Here is a 21,860-nt window from a genome sequence, read left to right as displayed (position 1 = left end):
AATACAAGTTTTTATAAACAAAAATTATTATTCTGCATTGCTAAATAAATACCCTCCGTACTACAACAAAAACATCTCAAATAAAATGCAGTAATACACCGCAAATCCTGCACTTAAAAAGCACTAATGAAATTTTTGGTGTACTTGGATAAATATGATAATATTCCGTTTGAGTGGTTCTAACGTTTACCATGAAATTACTCCTTAAAGTATAGTTTATAAACATTCATATTCAGGGTAAACTTAAAAAATGCTACTTACGGTATGTTTTCAATAAATAAACACCGAAATAACACACACGATTGTCGTGACGTATTTTTGAAGTTGTTTATGTTTTTTAAATGACAGACCCAGGCATTAAAATCTTTATGGTTTGCTATATATATAATGTTACCAAAATAGCAATTAGTATTAGTTCTTTTACCTGTTATAACTTCGATATCCGATAAATCGGTATAAAATCATTACCGGCACCTCTAAGTGTGGTATGCGTCTACGGCTGCATGTATCGCGTGAGCGGGTAAATAAACATTAATAACACTTTTATCATCACTCACAATATTATTGCATGAGCTAAACGGGTCATTACCACATGGACCGGATGAACCTAATAAGGGAGTCAATCAGTAATTCAAATGCGGTGTTTATTCAAGAAAACGGTTTCAAAGAGGAATGAGGCAAAAGTCGACAGATTGAAATACCTTTCTCTACAATACCCTCGTTGCAACTTATCCTTTAAAGTTTTTCTTGCTGACCTAAATCGTGGATGAGTCGGCCGAAACAGTCCAACTTTGTGTAGTCTTTCGGAAGATGGAGTGGAAAGTTTACCTTTTGCATTGATTGGTGGCATAGTTACTTACTGAAAGCAGGATTAGTTACCCAGCTTTAGGTTAAAATTTAGATCCATGAAATGTTCATGAGAAATACTACTATATTAACTTGCAATAAACACTCTCTCTCAGGGTGTAATGTGTGCGTCGTGGTGAATGTTCACCGATCCCACGGCACCGACTCAACTGGCGAGGGGTTAATCCGGGGTTTTACTGGGGTAGGCCCCCGAGTCTGGGGGGAGAGTCCTCACATAACCCTACTAGTAGTTTCCTATTTTTGACTGTAATAAACGTTTAGAACTCTTTTTCAACAATTCACATTTTGCAATATATATTTTTACTTAATTCCGTTCATTCATTTAATGTCTTTAATTTCGTTATTGACATCCGTATCCAAGACGCACTGAGGTGCTCAGCAGCCCTATCCTGGTGTCCAAGCTAATTTAGTAGGAGAATTAAGATTCGGGTCTAGAAGACAGTGATTAGACCAATCTTGATGTATACATGTGAAGCCTGGACGCTAGCGTTGAAGGAGGAGAACAATAAGCTTTTAGTCGTGAAAAGGGAAATCTTTAGGAAGATTCTGGGTCCAACTAGGGATGAATATGAAACCTGGTGAAGAAGGAAAAATCTGGAGACCGAGGATTTGACAAAGGAGCCTAAAATCATGGAAGAAACCAGATCAGTCCGACTTCGTTAGAGTCAAGAGAGCATATCTGCGGCAACCGTCTGGCAGAAGACCGATTGGACGTCCTAGATATCTCTGGATCGACCAAGTCCACAAAGACCTGTGTAAGCTTCGAATAACTGTCCGACAAAAGAGGGAAGAATGGCTCTTAGTGTTAGAGGCCAAGATCCACTTCTGGTTGCTGAGCCAGAAAAAAGAGAGAGATGGAAATTTAATGTCATAACAATTACTATAATAAAAGATGACATTGGTAACACAATCAAGATCAAAAACATTTATTATGCCGCCGTTTGGTCGTGTCATAGCTTTCATTCGTGCTTCGTTTCCCGAACATGAATGTTTTCTTGTTTCCGTAGTGCGTTTGTTAAATTAATTGTGTTGTTGTTAAAGTTTTTTGTTTATTGTTAGTATTTTGTAATAGTTAATGAAAATTGTATAAAATGAGAAGCTCCTCCTCTTCCAACTTCGTTAAAAATAGAAGGTTTAGTGCACCTGCATTCATACTTTAACAATGACATTTCTTTGTTTACATTTTGGTCATATTTATAATTATGATTCAATAAGTATATTAAAACGAAGAAAACTTTGTATGCTACAAGGCCTTTTTAACCCGTATATCGTGACACAAAGAAATAAACGATTAGATCCATAAAAACAAACTTTGTATTGGAATGGGATGAGTATCATTCATCTATTAATTTATTTACCAAAATCCAACAATCCCCTTTCAATCGTTAAAAAAATAATTTGAAAAAATACCGTAGCTCCAATTTACCGTCAGAAAAAGAGCGGTACCTTTTCGGCCTATTACTGAATCCAACAAAAGCCTCGCATTACCTTAACATTTTATTACCACGACCGGTCTAAGATGACTACTGACATTTGAGTGGGATTTTTTTTCTCTATCCTATTTTGGTATGACTGCGTAGACTCATTTGCGTTTAAGTCACGTGTAGCAGGTTTTTGGACTGGTTAGACCGTCTATCGCATAATGGCTTTATTTTGTTTTCCCCTTTTTATTTCCTGTAATGGGTAATCTAGTCTTCCTATCGTGTCGCTGTTACTTTTATTTTATTACTATAGTGTCTTTGATTGCAGTATTATTTTAATAACAATAGAGCTCTAATAACTTTACCTATTATTGCCGCCAAGAATTGAAGAGTAAACCACATTTTCATAAATTGAATATTCTTGTCTTGTCATGAAATGACATCCCAGATGAGTTCATTTTTAAGAAAAACCAGACACGTATTTTCGAACGAATAGCAACCAACAAATTTATGACACGAATACCAGTTCCAGGTTCACAACTAATAATGCATAGCTCTGCTCCTTGTGCTAAAAATTTATAACAATGTTCCCAAACGCATTAAAATTGAGAATAACTGGGAGTGTATGAGTTTGTGCGTTCGTGCTGAAAGAAATATTTCCCACGGAAGCTCTGTACGCCTCCCTGTTGCTACCAGTTGCCAGTACCTAAGACCCTTAAGGTCTCCCTGGGCATCATCGCGCCGGCGGTACGTAGGACGTCCAATCTATCAGCGTTCGTATAGTCGTCTCTAGCAAGGTTGTGGACGCTGATTTTTTCACCTTAACATCAACGGAAGCTGATGCAGATGCTGATTTTAGGTATTCAAAAGAAACACAACAAATATACATCCTTACTGAATCCATCTACATGAAAAAGCTTTTGTTTTTTACACACATTTATTAACATAAGAACATTTGTTAACAATCTTCATGAAAACAATCAATCTGTCTAGATTAATCGTTACGGAATCTTGTTAAAGTTTGGCGAGCTGTTTTTTCGGCTTAATCTGTTTTTGGAAGGATTGTAAATTATTCCAGCGTGGCTTGTAGGCCATGACACGACTCGAACATCTGCAATGAATATCAGCATCGATGAATGCGGATGCTGATGCTGATGTTCGCAACAACTCTAGTCTCTAGTGCGCATTCTTTCCAAGTATATGAGCCATTGGAACCTAGACTCCATAATGATAATTATCAACATTATTACAGTTTCAATCTCATATCTAGACGTAAATTAATATGGGGTTAAAGTATGAAATTGCCGTATCGTACTGAATAATGAAAACAATTTATTTTATCAAAGTATTCACCCTCGTTGTCTATACATTTGTGCCACCTAATCGGCAGGTCATTAACTCTAAGGATCTGGACTTCACAGTTGTGTGAGGGCGTTTTGTACTTCTTCATAGGAATATTTTTTTTCCATGCAAAAGTTCGCGGATCGATCGGATACAAAACGCAGAAAAAAATGGTAGTCGGTTGGGGCGAGGTCCGAAGAGTATGTAGGATGGTTTATAACTGCAGGTCTTGTATGTAGTGTTAAAACTGTTTCTCGAGCCGTGTGAAGACTTGAGTTACGCCGTCATTATTGAAATGCCATAATTATGTCATATTGTTGGGATGCTAACATTAAACCACGCCAAGAATTAATCTTGATAGTTTGATACGGATCAGCTTTCATTGTCACCTTCAATTCATCGTTATTTACCTTAGTGACTGGTTTTCCTCGTGGTTATTTCTTTAAGACGGTGCTTTCGTTAGCCGTATCTTCTTCAAACATAGCATTAACATTACGAGCAATTTTTGCTGCGTTAACCCCATGTGGGAATTTGGATTCGAAAGTTACTCTAATTTTCGCTGTATCCATCTTCGCTTAAAAATTTAATGTCGAACAATCAAATATATCATGTTTTTTAAATTAAGAACGTTTTAATCTTCGTGTGAAAAAAGTTTTACTCTGAAATCTGACACCGTGCAGGTTTAATTTTAAATCAAAGCAAATATGAAAGTGCCGATTTATCGTACTCTATATCGGCAATTTCAAATGTAAACTCCTTTTAATTTAAAAAATGCCAACGAATATAATATCACGAACGACCAAATGTCGTAAGTTACGCGGCTGCCAACGCATGCGTAACCTCTTATTACGACACGTTCTATTCGAACTGGTAATGGCTTGATTATCATATTAAGTAGCGACCTCGGAACTGTATTAACAAGGATTTCGCACCTACCTGCCTTCAGGGAGGTCGTCGGCACGGGGAATATTTGCGATATGCCGAAAACGTGTAAGTGCAGATATGACATTTTTAAGAAGTACGTGAACGGGCCAGTTTTTTATATCAAGTGACAGGATGAACAAGTCGTGCGCCTGGTAGTAAGCGACACGTATAACCGATAACAGTTGCAGTGCCACTCAGAGCTTCAAATCGCGAAGTCACTCTGAAGCAAATTGACAAACCCCAAGTGCCTATATAGGTATGGTGGCAGTAGTTCCCTGGACAAACCTTTCTCGAGGAGCTTTATGCTACTGTAACTGAGGCGTAGCTTGGGATGCGTAGCGAGAGGTACTTTTATGAATATAAACTGGAATAATCTTCAAAACATGGTTTATTTTACTTTTTTACATGCTTATAGTGTTGGGCTATATTTCGATCTATCAAGATGCTCTATTCTTTTCTTACATCATTTTTCACACACATTCTAATTCCAAAACTATTCATTCAGCCAGTGATTCTACTCATAGAGTAGAGCCTAGACTACACTACCGTTTTTTCCACGGCGAAACGAGACGAGGAGAGACGAGAATTGAAATCTCGCTGGCCTATTTCCACCAAAAATTGACATTAAGACTCTATACTACCTCAAATGACTTTGGTTGATTTCGTGTAACAGTAAAAATGTTAAATGGAAAAAAAATATATAGTAAAATTGTGGATGTACACTGAATGCTAAATGGTGTGAAAACACGATTCTTAAAAAATTGCACGATGGAAAAAAACCACAAACGTACCTCGAAATTTTACAAATAAAACCGCAGTATTAATAATAAGTCTTTGTATTAATAATTATAACAAACTAGTGGAGTAATTTCACAAAAAATAATTGAATATCAATTCAATAAAAAATTTAATTAATACAGTGAATAGCGACATCTCTCGCCAGGACTGGTAGCTGTAAAGGTACTAACTGGGTGATAAATCTGTCATAGATTTCTCATAGATGGCGCTACGACTAAAAAGTCGTTGAAAGACCAAGTACAAAGACACGACGCAAGCACATAGAAAAATTCGTGAGGTCCGTTGGTTCGTTCCGTGGCTTAGTTGGTATAGCGTCTGGCACGGTATGCAAGAAGACGTCGGTTCGAATCCGACCGGATTGAAGGAATTTTTTCTGAGCGTTCGATCTTTGTATTAATAATTATAACAAACCGCAGTATTCAATAGGTACTTTACACACACCAATATTTTTTTTTATTTCAACTGAACTATAGGTATACAATGCAATATACATTTTTCAAAACCTCTAATTTCTTTTAGAAAAAAAATCATTCTGAAATAAAACCGGTGTCCCTGCTGCTTAACACAAGCAAAATGAACCCTATTACTACGGAAAAAAATTTAATTCAAGCAAGATAGTATCGATTTTTAAAAGCTCGCGTGAGCTCGTCCGAGCCATCGCGATCTCACCCAAGCTCGCGCTATGATTGTGGATAGCGAAGATACTAAATCTTCGTTCTGTTCATCTGTTCGACTGTTTCATCTAGCGATAAATACGCGGATGGAGTAACATCTACCGTACATTATTATTATTAAATAGGTTAACGTAGGAATAATCACAATATTTCTTTTTTTATCTTATCTACTTCTTCTTATCTCAAATCGTACGTGCCGAATCTCGCGATTGTTATTAATAGCTATTACGAGCTCGCGCTAGCTGTTCTCATTGGTTATGTGAACGAGATCGATTCTATTCTTATATGTAACATCTATAATGCACTTGGAATACATTTCAGTGTGATATCTCAATTATGAAATATAGAATTTCAATGAAAGTCAAAAATGTTATGTTAAAAACCCTTGGTAAGTTTTTTAACTAAAAATATTATTAGGAAATGAAACTATTTTTCCGAATTTACAAACAAACCAACATTTCCGGGCCTTTACAGGTCCCATGGTCATTGTCTGTACATGTAATGGGATCTGTAAAGGGCCCGAAACGTTTGGTTTGTGTGAAAAACCGTACGCGACATAAATCCGGAAAATTAGTTTCATTTCCTATGTGTAACAATCGTGAAAACCTAACAACTCGATATAAAGATTTCTTTATATATTTTTCTTTAGATTCTGCCCGACGACCCCAAAACTTGCTTCTGCGTTTTACATCGGACTGTATTTCTGGTATGACCGTTTAATAACGCACACACTCATGGCCCCGCACTAAGAAAACCCTGTATCGGTGCCATGGCACACGCATAGACAATCACAAATAACACCGAAACTCACGAGAGTAATAAGTGTACACCATACAAATATTTCTCGCGGCCCGGGAATCGAACCCGGGACCTCTGCGTGGCAGACTAGAAAGGTAACCGTTCGGCTACGGAGGCAGTAAGTTTAGTGTATAGTGTTTTACAAATAACGTACATACATACCGAAATACAAAATAACTTGACTTATCCCACTTTGACGTAAGGCCAAAGCGTTAAACAAATTAAGCATCGTACGTAATGAGGACGCAAAGTTACTGGCGTAATTAGTTTTATTCCTTATTTGCTACAGAAACGGTGTCACTTAAGTTACATGCTTGTAATGACACAAATAAACTTGTGTATGACGTTTTAATACACAGATTGAAGGGACGTAGAATGAATGAACCAAACGGTGCAAATGTTTGTTTTTTTATAACTAATATAATTTTATTTGTTTACATTTTTTACATAATATCAAGTGACAGGACGGATATGTCATGCGCCTGGTGGTAAGCGACACGTCTGTCCATGGCAGCAGCAGTGCCACTCGGAGCTAATTCACAAACATCTGACCTACCTATTTCTGCAGCAAAGCAGGCTCACATTGCAGGCACACGGTACTTTTCAACTTATGTCTCAGGGTGACGTACGCAGTGGCAGTGTCTCTCAAATCTTTGCGATTTAAAGCTCTCGAGTGGCACTGCAACTGTTATGGACAGGAGTGGTCGCTTACCATCAGGCGCACGATTTGTTCGTCCCGTCATTTAGTAACATAAAAACAAAAAACTGAGGGGCACTGTCACTGTGACTGTCACCGTAAGACATAAGTTGACAAGACCAATGTGCCTGTAATTTCATCAGCCACCCTCACCTTTCAAAACCGGAACGCAGTAATGCTCACATTACTGCTTGACGACAGAAATATGTAAAGTGTAAGCACTTTATTCTACTTTGGAAACGTCTTCTAATGAAAACCAGGTGATAATGACATTATTAAATTTGTTTACGAAAAAAATTGATATTAATTTAGGCGAGTCAAAACTTGAACAATTCTGGGACTTTCTAGAGCCAACTAGTGAAGGCCGAACTTACCAAAATTCGCCTGTAATTGCCCTGGAATAATGCAGCATGTGTTAACAGAATCTTTTTTGTGCAAAACCGTGTTACGTGGTTTCAAACTGCCTGAAAAGCAAAAACTTTTTACTAATGGTTATTTGTTTTACAGTTTTTGCCTACTTGAATGCCAAAAATCCGTGGCAGTGACCCATTTAACTCTGGCTGGTTGATTATATTTGTTTCTATGATTTAAGAAACGAATGTTGTAAATAATAAGTGTTTATTTACAAAGAGCAATCCCAGAGTTTCTTGCTCATTCTTCTCAGGGGAATTTGTATAACGAATGCGCAGCAGTGTTTGATCAATTAACTACGTCAGTGGCTGAACGGTTACCATGCCGGACTACCACGCAGAGATCCCACGTTCGATTCTCGGGCCGGGAGAAATATTTATATGGCCTACATTTATTTATCTCGTGAGTTTGGGTGTAATTTGTGGTTGTCTACGTATGTGGCCATGGCGCCTGCTAGGGTTTCCCTTGCTATGTTGAGTAAAAAAAGTGTCGTTTTTTTTGTTTGTGATATCAAGATACGCGACAAACAATTCTGGTGGTAAGCGACACGTCTACCCATGATAGTTGCAATGCCACTCAGAGCTTTATATCGCAAAGATCTGATCTACCACACCGCCCGTCACCTCGATTTTTAAGTTGACAAGTCCCATGTGGCTGTAATTTTGCGAATGACTTCCCAAGGCAGAAATAGGTAAGGCTCTTCTGCCACTCAAAGCCGAGCAGTGCTTTTAGAGCTCCTTGTGAAAGAGTGACTTGTCAACTTCAGTTTCAGGGTGACGAGCGCAGTGGCAGTGCCCTTCAGATCTTTGCAATTTAAGAATCTGTCTGATAGACGTGTCGCTTACCACCATAAGCACGACTTGTTCGCACTGTCGCTTAATATTGCATAAAACTAGCCTAAAAGATTAAATCTTTTTTTTCATCAAAAATATAGTTCCCGTTTTTAATCAACTCAAACGCACACACCACAGCTTTAACCTTTTAGACTTATATATTTAAAAGCTTATTGAACTCACTCGCGTTATCCGGCGTGTGTGAAAAGGTCTTAATACTTGTTCGTTATTTCGTTTAATCAACTTCAAGGTTGATTGTAGCTCATTTTAACGGCATATGTTTTGCCGAAAGTCAATATAAAGATTTATAACAAACACGTAAGAGAATTTCGACAATTCGGTAACTTGACCTGTAGCTCAATTGGTAAGAGCAATGCTACGGTGCAATATGGTCGTGGGTTCAAGTTCCGCCGCCGGGTCGAAGAAATTTTTCTACGTGTTCGATCTTTGTATTCATATTTCGACGCTTGTTTTCTGTCAGATTGTGTCAGACGATATCTCCATTAAAGAAGTTTCTTGAAGGTCACGAAGCAAATTTCGGGATCATCGGGTGAGATCACTTTGCTTTACACGTCTAGACGGGATTTAGAGTGACCAACATTATATTGTCCGACGGGACAAATTTTCATATGGTACATCACCACTCCATTAACTAAAAAGTTCTCTCAAGCGGGGTGCGTTTTTTATGATCATGAAACGACAAGGTCAAAGTCAAAGAATAATTTTTTCCATAAGTGAAATAAATTTACACTTGAAAACGTCGCTTAAGCTACTGCTCGTTCGCTATGCTGACTTCCCAGAGAAGAACGAGCAAGAAGCAGGGATGTGATTGCTCTATTCAAATAAACTTCAATGATAAAGAATACACCTTGAATCAAATTTGTGTGTAATCTAAAGCCATGTCGTCTTTCCATCTTTATCTAACATGTAGTCTTCAATTTCGTAATATTATTTTTCAATTAAATATGTGCAATCAATTAATATATGCTCCGGAAACTTATTGTAAAAACGTATTTCCTCATAAAGAAGTCGTTTACTTTGGTTAAACGAAATCGTGGTACCATTGCTTTGGACTTAGCTCTAAAGTTAATAGTATGGATGATTTCTATCTTAATGACATTATGTATATTTTTATTTTAACACGCCAGTCCATAACAATTATAGTGTCACTACGAGCTTTAAATCGCAAAGATCTGAGGGGTACGCCCGTCACACTAAGACTTATGATAACAAGTCCTTTCGTTCCTGTGGTTTCACCAGATCCCATTCAAACCGGAACACACTAATGCTCGCATTACTTCTTAGAGGCAGAAATAGGTAAGGTGGCAGTACTTCCCTGGACAAACTCTTTCGCAAGAAGCTCTACAGCTACCGACTAATATACCTACCTTAATTTGGCAACTAACATTATGAACACATAATATAATAATAATAAGTAAAAATAAAAATAGGTCACCGCTTTTGATTTCCCAACACGTTTATCAAAAATATAATATTTTTATTTGCACTTACAGCGATTACTGCAATAACAAATAACTCACAAGAAACCAAAAAACACACGTAAATCCAAGAATCACCCATAAAACAGCACGAGAAGCCATAAGTTTTGAAAAATAGCATCATAACGCGGTTTAAAATTCGACATCGTAGATTCCAGAGGTGCTCTCGCCCGGGGGTGGAGGTTACGCGAGTAAAATGCAGACATATCAGTTTTTAACGGCAATTTGAAAACTGTACCCGGTATAGACGATAAAAATTCATAACTCCGACGTGTCAGTTCCGATTGATGACGCCCGATACGATACCTAATTAACCTATAAATAAAATGGTAAATACGTAGTTCTGGGCACAGACCTCTGAGAAAAGGAGCTTGGGATGTAGTTCTCACAGATCACACACATGATTAAATTGCTCTGCAGATGTGTGGATTTCCTTACGATGTTTTTACTTCAAAAAGCTCGTGGTAAATTTCAAAGTAAATTTCGCACTTAAATTCCAAGAATTCTGATCGATACCTGCAATGAACAACTACGGCAGCTTAATTTTGTGGAAAAAAATGAAAAAACAAAAAACAGAATTCGAAAAAAAAAACAAAAAACCGAATTTTATGATAAATATAATAAAAACCAAAATAAAAAACAGAGATGACCAAAAAATTAAGTTGGCGTATGCTCATTGGAGTAATTGAGATGTGCAAGCCCGGATTCGAACCCACGCTTGATGTGGTAGGTCAAACCATTAGGTTACCATGACTTATTGTAAACACTGATAATAATTATTTATTCAAACATTTTCTTACAATAGGATTCGTGCAATTACAAATTAATTTAATATCAAGGTTGGAGATAATTATAGCAGATATTATTATTGAAAAACAAAACCACTTCGAGATTAGTCAGTCGTTCTTTTTGGGACGGGGATAAAAAGCGATAATTCAAAATCGAAATTGGTTATTTTAATGAACTATTTTTGACACAATATAAATAAACACAAAGAAGTAGAAAACAAAAGACGGTATTAGAGCCAACATTTTATTCAAATTAACACTATTGTGATCTCAAGTTATCCTTTAGGGTTGCTTGTCTATAAATTCCTTGTTTTTTTGTGCACATATGCCCGTTCTTTTAGTAGTGTCCTATATTTAGGTCTGCAGGAAGAAATTTCTATTAGAAATAAGCAGAACATTTTGTTTTTAATTTCGCTTGTATTCTTTGTGACTTGTTGTATTTTTCCTGTACAATAAATAAATAAATTCAACCCAAAGGTTACCAAGTCGAATTTCTTAATCGTCACGTAAAAATATTTGAGTTTGAAATTGTCTACACCTTAATTTCCGCTTCTTCCGATACGTGCGGTTTACATTACATCTTAGGTAGGCACGTAATAAAATCCGTAAAGTACAGAATTGTTTTCCCAATACTACCAACGCATACCATCATGCCTGTATTCTATTGGGATAAGCTATTATCATAGTATAATAGTATACACTGACGACCTTCATGGCTCATGATCACCCAAAGGCCTATGGAGAGGACTATGCTTGGATTGCCACTGTAAGATCGAATCAGAATTGAGGAAGTCCACACAAGACACTCAAACAATCTTGAATGCCAGTGGACGGCGCATGTTGCTCGAAGAACAGAAGGCCAATGGGTCCAAAAAGCTCTTGATAGGCGTCCGCGTACCGAAAGATGCAGCGTCGGCACACCACCCACAAGATGGACAGATGGATTGGTGAATATTGAAGGATTTCACCTGAAAAAAGTAATGATGATTTCGGGCAAGGTCGTGAACCTTTCCCCAAGTTTCCCTCCATTATTGTCTTTCTTTGTGAAACCAACGAAGCATTTCCTTTTCTACCCCAAGCACTTCATCATCTTCGCACCGGGTGCTATCACACTTTTCCTCATTCTGTCTCCACGGGTCCGAAAAAGCTGTCCAATAAGAGCGAAATAGACGTCGTCGATGACAGACGACGCGACTTGACCCAGAAAAATGCACGTCGTTTTTCGGACATGGACATAAACTGTTTTTGCCCGTTCAAGCCAATTCAACGTCGATAAGTGTGGTTGTTTATGGTTAAAACAAAGGTAGTTTAGTTTTTCTCTGCTCTCAAGGATCCTCGGAAGCGTGTTATAAGTACTCAATTAGTCGTTGCCAAATTTTTTCTTACGATTCCAATGCCTCTGTTGTTAGAGCAACACGCCTGACCATAGCAGTTGTAAAGCTACTCGAAGCTTTAAATAGCAAAGATCTAAGTTACACTGTCACTGTCTCCATCACTCTGAGACATAAGTTGACACGTCCAAGGTGCCTGTAATTTTATCAGCACATTTACTCTTAAAAACTGGAACGCAATTTAGCTTGGCCGCCCAAAATAGGTAAGGTTGCAGTACTTCCCTGGACGAAATCTATGTTCTGTAAACTTGTGTAACCTTGTTATACTAGTCGTTACCAAACCTAACTTTTACAATTCATTAGAAGAATCCACCAGTATTTTTAACATTCACTACAGTACCAGTGTATCAAAGATATTGCACAGGATGCTTATAAATCTATTTAAGAAAACCTCTAAGAAGGGATCTGAAGCATTGTATCCACGGGTCTGACAAGGGTTCGTTTTTAAAAAGCTAAACTTATTTCTTGGCAGTCGCTGCCAATTTCCTTGTCACCATAGTCTTCATCGAGGGGAATTGAAGGCCCGTAAATACACACACATGTTTACCTCACAGCGTTGTTATTTCATTTCCCTTACCATAAAGAAAATTTCAAAACTCATGCTCTCCGTATTATTGAGTTATTCAAAAACAAGTCAATAACAAATGAGAGAAAACTTTACACTGTTTCAGAAATTGTTTGCTGTTCAAACAAAAGAGTGCTTTGTTTAAATTACTTTTCGTATAATATCCACCGTATGCGAACGGTATATGAAGTTTCAGTATTTCTTTCCGTTTATTTTTTAATTCCATTAATTATCTCTGTTTGTAGTTGATATAACGGAGTTTTAATGTTATTGTTTCCTATTCCTATTTTCATTTCAAACTTAATAAAGTGAATTTTGCAATTTTAGTGCGCTGTGAAAGTAGAGTATCGATGGGCTAAACCAATGACTGTTATTTTGAGTAAAGTTATCTAAAGGTGCTTACAGATTTGATAGATTATTTGACGATCGACACGAAAAAAGGAGATTCGAAAGCGAATAGGAATGGGTAAAGGTACTATGGCCCAGCTGCAGAGAGTATGAGGACCGTAACATCACGCATAAAACTATGATGAGATTGGTGAGCTCTTTGGTTTTTTCCATTTTTAGCTATGGAGCGGAAACGTGGACACTAAAAAAGGTGGAACGTGACCGCACTGACGCCTTTGAGATGCGATACTGGAAAATGTTGGGAGTCCGTTGGATTAATTTTTGCACGAACGACTCAGTATTGCGGGAACTTAACATCCAGACCAGACCGTCCATCTTATGTCTACGTAGGATACTTGATTTCTTGTCACTTTACCAGGAAAGAAGGGTACAACCTCGAACAACTAATGGTCACCGGACGAATTAACGGTAAACGTCCGAGCGGTGGCTGTCCCACAAGAGAGTTCCACCAAGTTTGTGCGACTCTCGGAATGGGTCTCCATGATGCGCTCCACTACGCCAAGGACCGCCACAGATGGCACAGCGTAGTCATGCGGAACTTGTTTCCGCGGTGGAGTCACAACCCTCAGTAATGAGGTATACGACGCTAGAAGGAGGACGTGTGATCAAACAAGACGATAAAATTTGTAACTAACAGACAAATTCGATATAGAATGTTTAATAACAAAACCTTACTAGGCAACCAATGATGGCAGGTATAAAAAACATTTTTTGGCAATGCTCATTATTTAGACTAGCTCTGTACACGGCGTGTTCGCGTAATTTTAATTTAAACGGGTAATTGGGATAGAAGTAATACTTACTCGACTGATTTTTTACAAAATTTACAAAGCACCTATTGATACGTGTGATTTATGAATAGAGTAATTAATTTGTATGCCTATTCAATGTTTTATATTAATCTACTACATATTTCGTCTCGGAAAAACTCAGAGGTGCCGAACCCGCGGCCTTTTTTTAAAATAGTGCAAGTGATAAAGATACTAAAACATCAACTAAAGGCTTTTGAGGCAGTTGCAAAGCCAGCAGACTTATTGGTGACGATAAACTCGAATCTAAACTTCGTATTTTAACCAACCGGCACAGCATGTACATTCAACGGTGATCGCTACCCCGTCTAGAATCGAGGCGACCCTTCAAATCACAATACCCATAAAGCTGCCCTCTTGCCCCCATAGCAGGCAGACATAAGGTAATTAGCGTGTGTAAACACGTACAAGCATTTCAGTAGCAGGCATGCCAACAATAGCGACGTGTGTTCAAAGGTCAAAGATCAGACTAATCTCAACTTATTAGATGGATAGTCTTCCTAATTGATTTTATTACACATGTCTTGGTTGGCACCCCTGAGTTTACTACAAACGGATAGTTGAAGAAGATACCATAATATTAAAAAGAATAGAAATCATTTATTCCTTGAATAATCAACACAGTACACGTGCATTTTATAATAATAATAATAAACGAGACGTCATCACCGACCGCACTATCCTCAGCAACAGACCTGATATAACACTAACTGTTAAATCTACAAAGACCACCTACCTCATAGATATAGCCGTTCCCAATACAAACAACTTAAAACAGAAACACACTGAAAAAACACCTTTAGCAGACGAAATCAAATAGATGTGGCACCACGAAACCATTAAGATAGTCCCCATTATAATTTCGTCAACTGGTATCATACCGAAAACCCTTCATACCGCTTTAAAAATGATAGATCTGCATCCTAAAACCTACATACCTGTACCAATGATACTAATATAATTATCCGCGAATATATTATTCTCATTTATAAATTTAACAAAGGAAACTACAATTTAACTCATTCATGAACAATAATGGCGTTTACCGTAAAATTAAATATCAGATAATCTTAGTACAAAGTACTAAAGAACTGGCCTCAAAAGTTCGTCGAATTACATCTATTTGCCTAGTATTATTGAAATCGTTTACCGGAAAGTGCCCAAAACCAGATTCATCACCTAATCTATCACCCTTGGAGGTGGAATGTTTTCTTCAAATTTAAATGGGGCTAATACTGAAGTACCTTCTTTCCAACAAAAAATCATCAAAATTGGTTCACAAATACAATTATTAACATTTTTTAAGGTACGGAAAAAGACGAGCAAAATATGCGACTCGCGCTTTGGTGCCAATTTATAGGAGTACTCAGAGGGAAAAGGAGAGTTTAGTAGAGAATTAACTAGAGATTTGACTATTCTGCGTAATAATACACCATAAATCAATTCCTGATCTAAACTAGGCAGTTCCCTGCATTGCTCAGAAAACCCAAACCCGAACTCATTTAGAATTCTTTTTTTCCGAAACTGGCCCTACAGGGACCTTTAAAACCTAAGCTAACGAATGAAGTCTTTTTCTTCTATCTCACCTGATGGAAAGTGACGATGTGGTCGACGATGCATCGCACACTTAGATAAGTCATTGAAAAATTTGTATTGAATTATTTTAGTGTAAAGAATTTAAGTTTATTTTTTATTAACCTATTATGTCTCACTGCTGGGAAAAGGTCTCCTCCAAAATCCTCCATCGCTCCCTATCTTTGGCTATCTGCCACAACTTCCTCTTAAACTCGCCAACGCCTTCTCGGCCGTCAACGCCGTCTCTTTCCATCCTCGGACACCCAAGGAGTGACAACGTTTGCCCACCTCTCAGGTTGCATCCGGCTAACGTAGCCCGCTCAATCCCATTTGAGCTCAATCACATCAGCAATGCCAATCATCGATCGCAGCATTGTATTGCGTACTCCGTCAATACATTTAAAGCCCAGAATGCTGCGTTCCATCGCCCTGTGGCAGATCTTGAGTCTAGACTTTTGGAACTCGGTCAGCGACTATGTCTGTGCACCGTAGGTTAAATTGATAAAGGTAAGCAGTAAACGAATACCATCAAACTGTTTAGTTGAGTATACGTTTACATCCCGTGGAATTAATAAGTCAGCAACTCGCGGTACGCTATTTTGAAAATTCATTATTACTTTGTGTAATCTTGAAACTTCGTTCGCTTGTATAATAGACGGTGTTCGACTGATTTAAATATTAATAGAGACTAATAAACAAACAAATTTATGCTGAAATTTTTTTGTTTTCTAACAACTGTTTTGTGTTGAAGAGTTTTTGTTTTCTTTCTTTGAATAGAATAGAAAAGAATAGAAATCATTTATTCCTTGAATAATCAACACAGTACACGTGCATTTTACAATAATAATAATAAACAAGACGTCATCACTGACCGCACTATCCTCAGCAACTGACCTGATATAACACTAACTGTTAAATCTACAAAGACCACCTACCTCATAGATATTGCCGTTCCCAATACAAACAACCTAAAACAGAAACACACTGAAAAACACCTTTAGCAGACGAAATCAAATAGATGTGGCACCAAGAAACAGAGTCAAAGTCAAAGATTATTTATTCCATAGGTAAAATAAATTTACACTTGAAAACGTCACATTTAAGCCACTGCTCGTTCACTACGCTGACCTCCCTGAGAAGAACGAGCAAGAAACTCTAGGGATTGCTCTTTTCAAATAAACTTAAATGCTATGGAATACTTTGAATCAAATTTGTGTGGATTCTGGAGCCGTGTCGTCTTTCCATACATCTTTATCTAACACGTAGTTTTTAAACTTAGGAAATGATAAACTTAATATATGCTCCGGAATCTTATTGTAAAAACGTATACCACCGTAAACCATTAAGATAGTCCCTGATTCGTCAACTGATATCATAAAAATGATAGATCTGCATCCTAAAACCTACATACTTGTACAAAAGTCAATTGTGCTAGACACATGCTCGACAGTCCACCGTTTCTTAAATACACCTGATTCAACAAACTCCACAAAAAATCACCACTCACTCACATCCCCTCACAATACCGACCGAACAGGAATATTTGGCTTAGGCCCGTACCTGGTTCACAATATCCGACCTTCAGTCGAGCACAAGAAAATAATCTTAGTAATAATAACCTAAGGATTTGAAACTAAATACATATAATATGTAGATTACAAAGCGTGTGTGTGCTGTGCTGCCAAGGAAACCGTGTCCTACTCAGTTTGTTGTCGTCTCACATTCAAGTGCTACGACGCCGATTTTCAGCGGATCCGGCAACAGAACACACGTGACACGGGTCATGTCCCCGGCACGTCAACAGCTACGATGGATATTTTTGAAGATTTAGCAGATACTCTTTAAGTATTTTTTTAATACAAACAACGTGATTTCAAATGTTTGGCATGTGCCAGTACATATATAGTAAGTAAAGTTATCAGATTAATTAACTAAGTTACTAATTTATCGTTTATTTTAACGTAATTAGCATTGACTTACAATTATATGGACGTCGGGTCCGCGCTAAAAAGTGTCCGCACTTGTAAGGCGCTAAAATCGTATACAGAGCGCGACACTCCGCTTTAGTCTTCATTTGTTCTACTGACAGCGCGATACTGCGATGATATTACAATTTAAATTTCGAATAGGTTGACTTGGGACATTTTTTTTGTGGTTTTTGTATTAGACCCGTCGTCCATTTATTTGTAAGTCAATGGTAATTAGTTAATTTTTGGTTAGTAACAATTGTCTCATCACATCTAAAAAAAAATTATTTAAGCATTTGACACATTTGCACTTACTTAAAATTTAAGACTTCGATGTCTCGCTGAGTTCTATGGGCGCTTGATGAGGGGGTTCCAGGATGGGAATTAATCCCAGAACCTATTCAAGAAATGAACGTTTCTGGTTCTGCCCTGGGTGTTCTGACTAGCGTACACTGACCTTTTTGGTTACTCTGATGCTCTTAGTGCAGGAGTTTTCTAGTTTGTAGCCAGGTACACAGATGGCCAGGTTAGTGTGAATGTCCGCCATGTTATTATTGAATATAATCTCAGTACAGAGTACTAAAAAAAAACCTACATTTTGAAGTCGGTTAAAAATGAAACTAATTATTGTTTTTGTCTTTGTTCACAGTCAACTGCTAGCGCCGAACCTGAGACAGACGCAGTACCTTGCAAACGGAGTAGAGAGCGATGTTAGACAGGTAAGTTATCTCAGTTATTTTGTAATAAAGTATAAACCGTTTTAAAAGTCAAGTGCATTATCAAATTTAACTAACTACCTTTTAAAAACCGGTGAAGGATTCTAGAAAAGTTAAACCAGTTTCCGTAGGTAAGCAAATTTAACCTACAAACCATCAAACGGTTAAACGCTACTATTGTAGTTGTAGTGTGTAATAATCTCGTCATTAAAATTGAAATTTAAAAAAGCGACTTTAAAAGTATGCTGTTATACAAAAATGGATTAACGGAAAGTGCGCGAAACTGGATTCATCCCCTAGTTTACCACTTTTAGGGGTGGAATATTTTCTTCAAATTTAAATGTGACTAAAACTGAGAAACCTTCTTTCTAACAAAAAAATAATTATCAAATTCGTTTCACCAATACCGGAATAATCGAGTAACATACCCACAAAAAAACAGTCCAATTGAGAACCTCCTCCGTTTTTTGAAATCGGTTAAAAATGTCAAGAACGTCACCAGTCTGTCCACGGTACTGCGGTACTCATACTCTTTGATAAAATTCAACATTAAAACAAAACACTGTCGCTACTAATAATATTTTGTTTGGGACGTTATAGTTTCTGTGAACGTTCTTGCTTAAAGATTGCTTTGATTTAAAAAAAAAACTAAATTATGTACCAATTTTGTGAGTAGAATATTGAAACCTCTCTTCTGGAAAGTTGTCATTTAAAACCATTGACTTACAAATAAATGGACGACGGGTCTAATACAAAAACCACGAAAAAAATGTCCCAAGTCAACCTATTTAAACGTAGTGACATGTCAAGGAATATGAAAAAGCTAAAACGTTGAATTTTGAATTGTAATGTCATCGCAGTACTGTCTAATTTTGCTTGCTTCGCTGTCAGTCGAACAAACGAAGACTAGAGCGTGAATGACGCTCTGTATACGATTTTAACGCCCTATAAGTTCGGACACTTTTTAGCGCGGACCCGACGTCCACATAATTGTAAGTCAATGTTTAAAACCATTCAACAGCGTGCGAAATTCAATGTAGATTAAAATTGAAACTGCAAAGAGAATAAAACAAAATGGCAGGGACACACGAAAAGGCTGTGAAATTCCAAGTATGCGGCGGACCGGACCAACTGTAAAAAGTATGCACACGGCTTTACAATACTCTTGCTTGAATGGCCCGCGTGATTTGTGACTGAACCGGAATTTCCCAAACCGTACGAACATTTCAAACCGTAGGAATATTTCCAACAAACGTAATCGTTTGAGGTTTAACTTTATGAATTTTATTCCATAGAATGGCTTTTCTTACATGGAATAAAAACCCTAAAATACCTTTCACGTTTCGGTTGTATAGACGCTGTACAACCGAATGCACGGGTCTTACATATTTTTGCCGTCAAGCAGTAATGTGAGTGGTAAGGGTGCTGTTGAAATTACAACAGGCAAATGAAATTTGTCAGCTTATGTCTCAGGATGATTAAAAGCTCTGAGTGGCACTGCAACTATTAAGGATCGACGTGTTGCTCATCACCAGGTCCATACTTATTCGTTTTATTACAAAATACCATTAAAAAAACCTTCTAATTACCGTAGTTCAAATTACTTTTTTAAATATTTGTATAAAAAAACTAATTAAAAAGATATCAAATCTATAGCGGCAAACTTCAGTCATAAATTGCCACAGTGACGTCGTCTATCCGGTCTAACCCCGGTGGGGAAGGCGTTTGGAAAAAAAGTACCGCATGAATTTTACGGAAAATATAAACAGTATCCTGTAATTTCTAGTCTCGCGCAAACAATTTAAACGGTCGTTGAACTCCAACAAGTAAGGAAAAAACAATATGTTTTTTACGATACTACCACGTGATAAGCGACATGCCTGTCCATAACATTATAGTGCTACTCAGAGTTTTAAATTGCATCGATCTGTAGGCCACTGCCACGGTGCTCGTCACCCTGAGACATAAGTTGACAAGTCCCACGTGCCTGTAATATCACCAGTACCCTTACCCTTCAAAACCGAAACACAGTAATGCTTACATTATTACTTGGCGGCAGAAATAGGTAAGATGGCAGTGCTTGTCTAGACCAACTCTTTCACAAAAAAATATTCAAATCCGGCTGAATTCGAACCAACATCTTCTAGCAAACCGTGTCAGACGCTATGCCAACTAGGCCACAGAAAGAACCAGCGGATATTACGAATTTTCCTGTGCTTGTTTTGGATTGATATTTGTTTTGGTTTTTTAACGACGTGTTTACCGTAGCGCCGTCTGTGAGAAATTTATTTCTTCATTTCGCTCCAACTCAAGATATTTTGTATTTTTAATACGCTAAATGTTACTTAATGTGACTTGTGACATGGCAAAGAGAACTTGTGAATCTTTTAAAATACCTTTCCACCTTAATATATGTTCTGTAAAACGGTCCACTGCTCTCTTCCACTACTTACTTCTTTAAAAAGTTTGCATTTTATTTTTTACCGCCAGACAATGATAGAGCACGGCGCCAGCTCCGAATTTATAGATAAAGTTTACAGGGCCATACAAAAATAACAGGAACGAATCTAGTTGCAGGGGTTTTAACTGGCTTATTGCGGCCCAAAAGAGTGCATTTTAGGATTAATGGTAGTTTGGTTATTGCGACGTAACAAGTCTTATCCTTGATTTAATAAAACCACATGTGATCAAACGCCAAAAGTGCTTTTGCCGAGTAGCCTTAGTATTGGATACGAGATTTTGATGATTGTATACAATACATTTTCTACGAGCAAATAACCAATAAGATAGAATAGAAGTGGCCAAGCACCGTTTACATTTTAATCAATGTTTGTTTTTATAACGATTTATGGCCCGGTTGCAAGACATTTGGGCCAATCAGGAGGCAGGAGAGCATTGGAGTAGCATCATATTTGATATTGTAATAGCAACAATACGTTCTTTGTTTGAAACTCATTGCGTTTACAGAAATATAACAGGTACTAATTTTTTTCGCAATGATCTGAGGGGACACTGCCACTGCGCCTGTCACCCTGAGACATAAAATTGACAAGTCCCACGCCCGCATTACTGCTTCGTGGCAGAAATATACTGTTATTTACATATTATAAGTATTTCACATGTGTATGTAGTTGTATGTACACTACCTATTATGTCGGTTTTCTTATCTATTTATTTATTTATTGTTGAGATCTGTATTGTTGTCAGTGGCTCACTCGCCCGGGTTTGCTGAAAACCACCGCCACGAAACGGTTTATAAAAAAAGCCTTTTGTGGCTAAAACTGAGCAAGTCCCGATTGCACCAGTCGCGACACGCATGTCGGTGAATTAGGTACTGCACTATCAATTGTTTTAATTTAATTTTTTTTTAATTATTAC

General features: G+C 37.5%; 1 protein-coding gene across 1 annotated transcript in view; it reads left to right on the top strand.

The window, feature by feature from the left end:
* The window catches only part of LOC113237283 (disintegrin and metalloproteinase domain-containing protein 23-like), an 889,413-nt gene that overhangs the window by 578,136 nt on the left and 289,417 nt on the right, over nucleotides 1-21,860 (top strand). Inside the window, exon 7 of the mRNA XM_026473672.1 lies at nucleotides 18,416-18,485. Within this exon, the coding sequence (XP_026329457.1) occupies nucleotides 18,416-18,485 (70 nt within the window). The remainder of the gene's footprint in view (nucleotides 1-18,415; nucleotides 18,486-21,860) is intronic.

Source organism: Hyposmocoma kahamanoa, unplaced genomic scaffold (assembly GCF_003589595.1).
Source record: "Hyposmocoma kahamanoa isolate Upper Pololo Valley unplaced genomic scaffold, ASM358959v1 93, whole genome shotgun sequence".
Lineage (NCBI taxonomy): Eukaryota > Metazoa > Arthropoda > Insecta > Lepidoptera > Cosmopterigidae > Hyposmocoma > Hyposmocoma kahamanoa.
The sequence above is the reverse complement of the archived record's forward strand: the minus strand, read 5'-3'. Positions and strand labels throughout refer to the sequence as shown.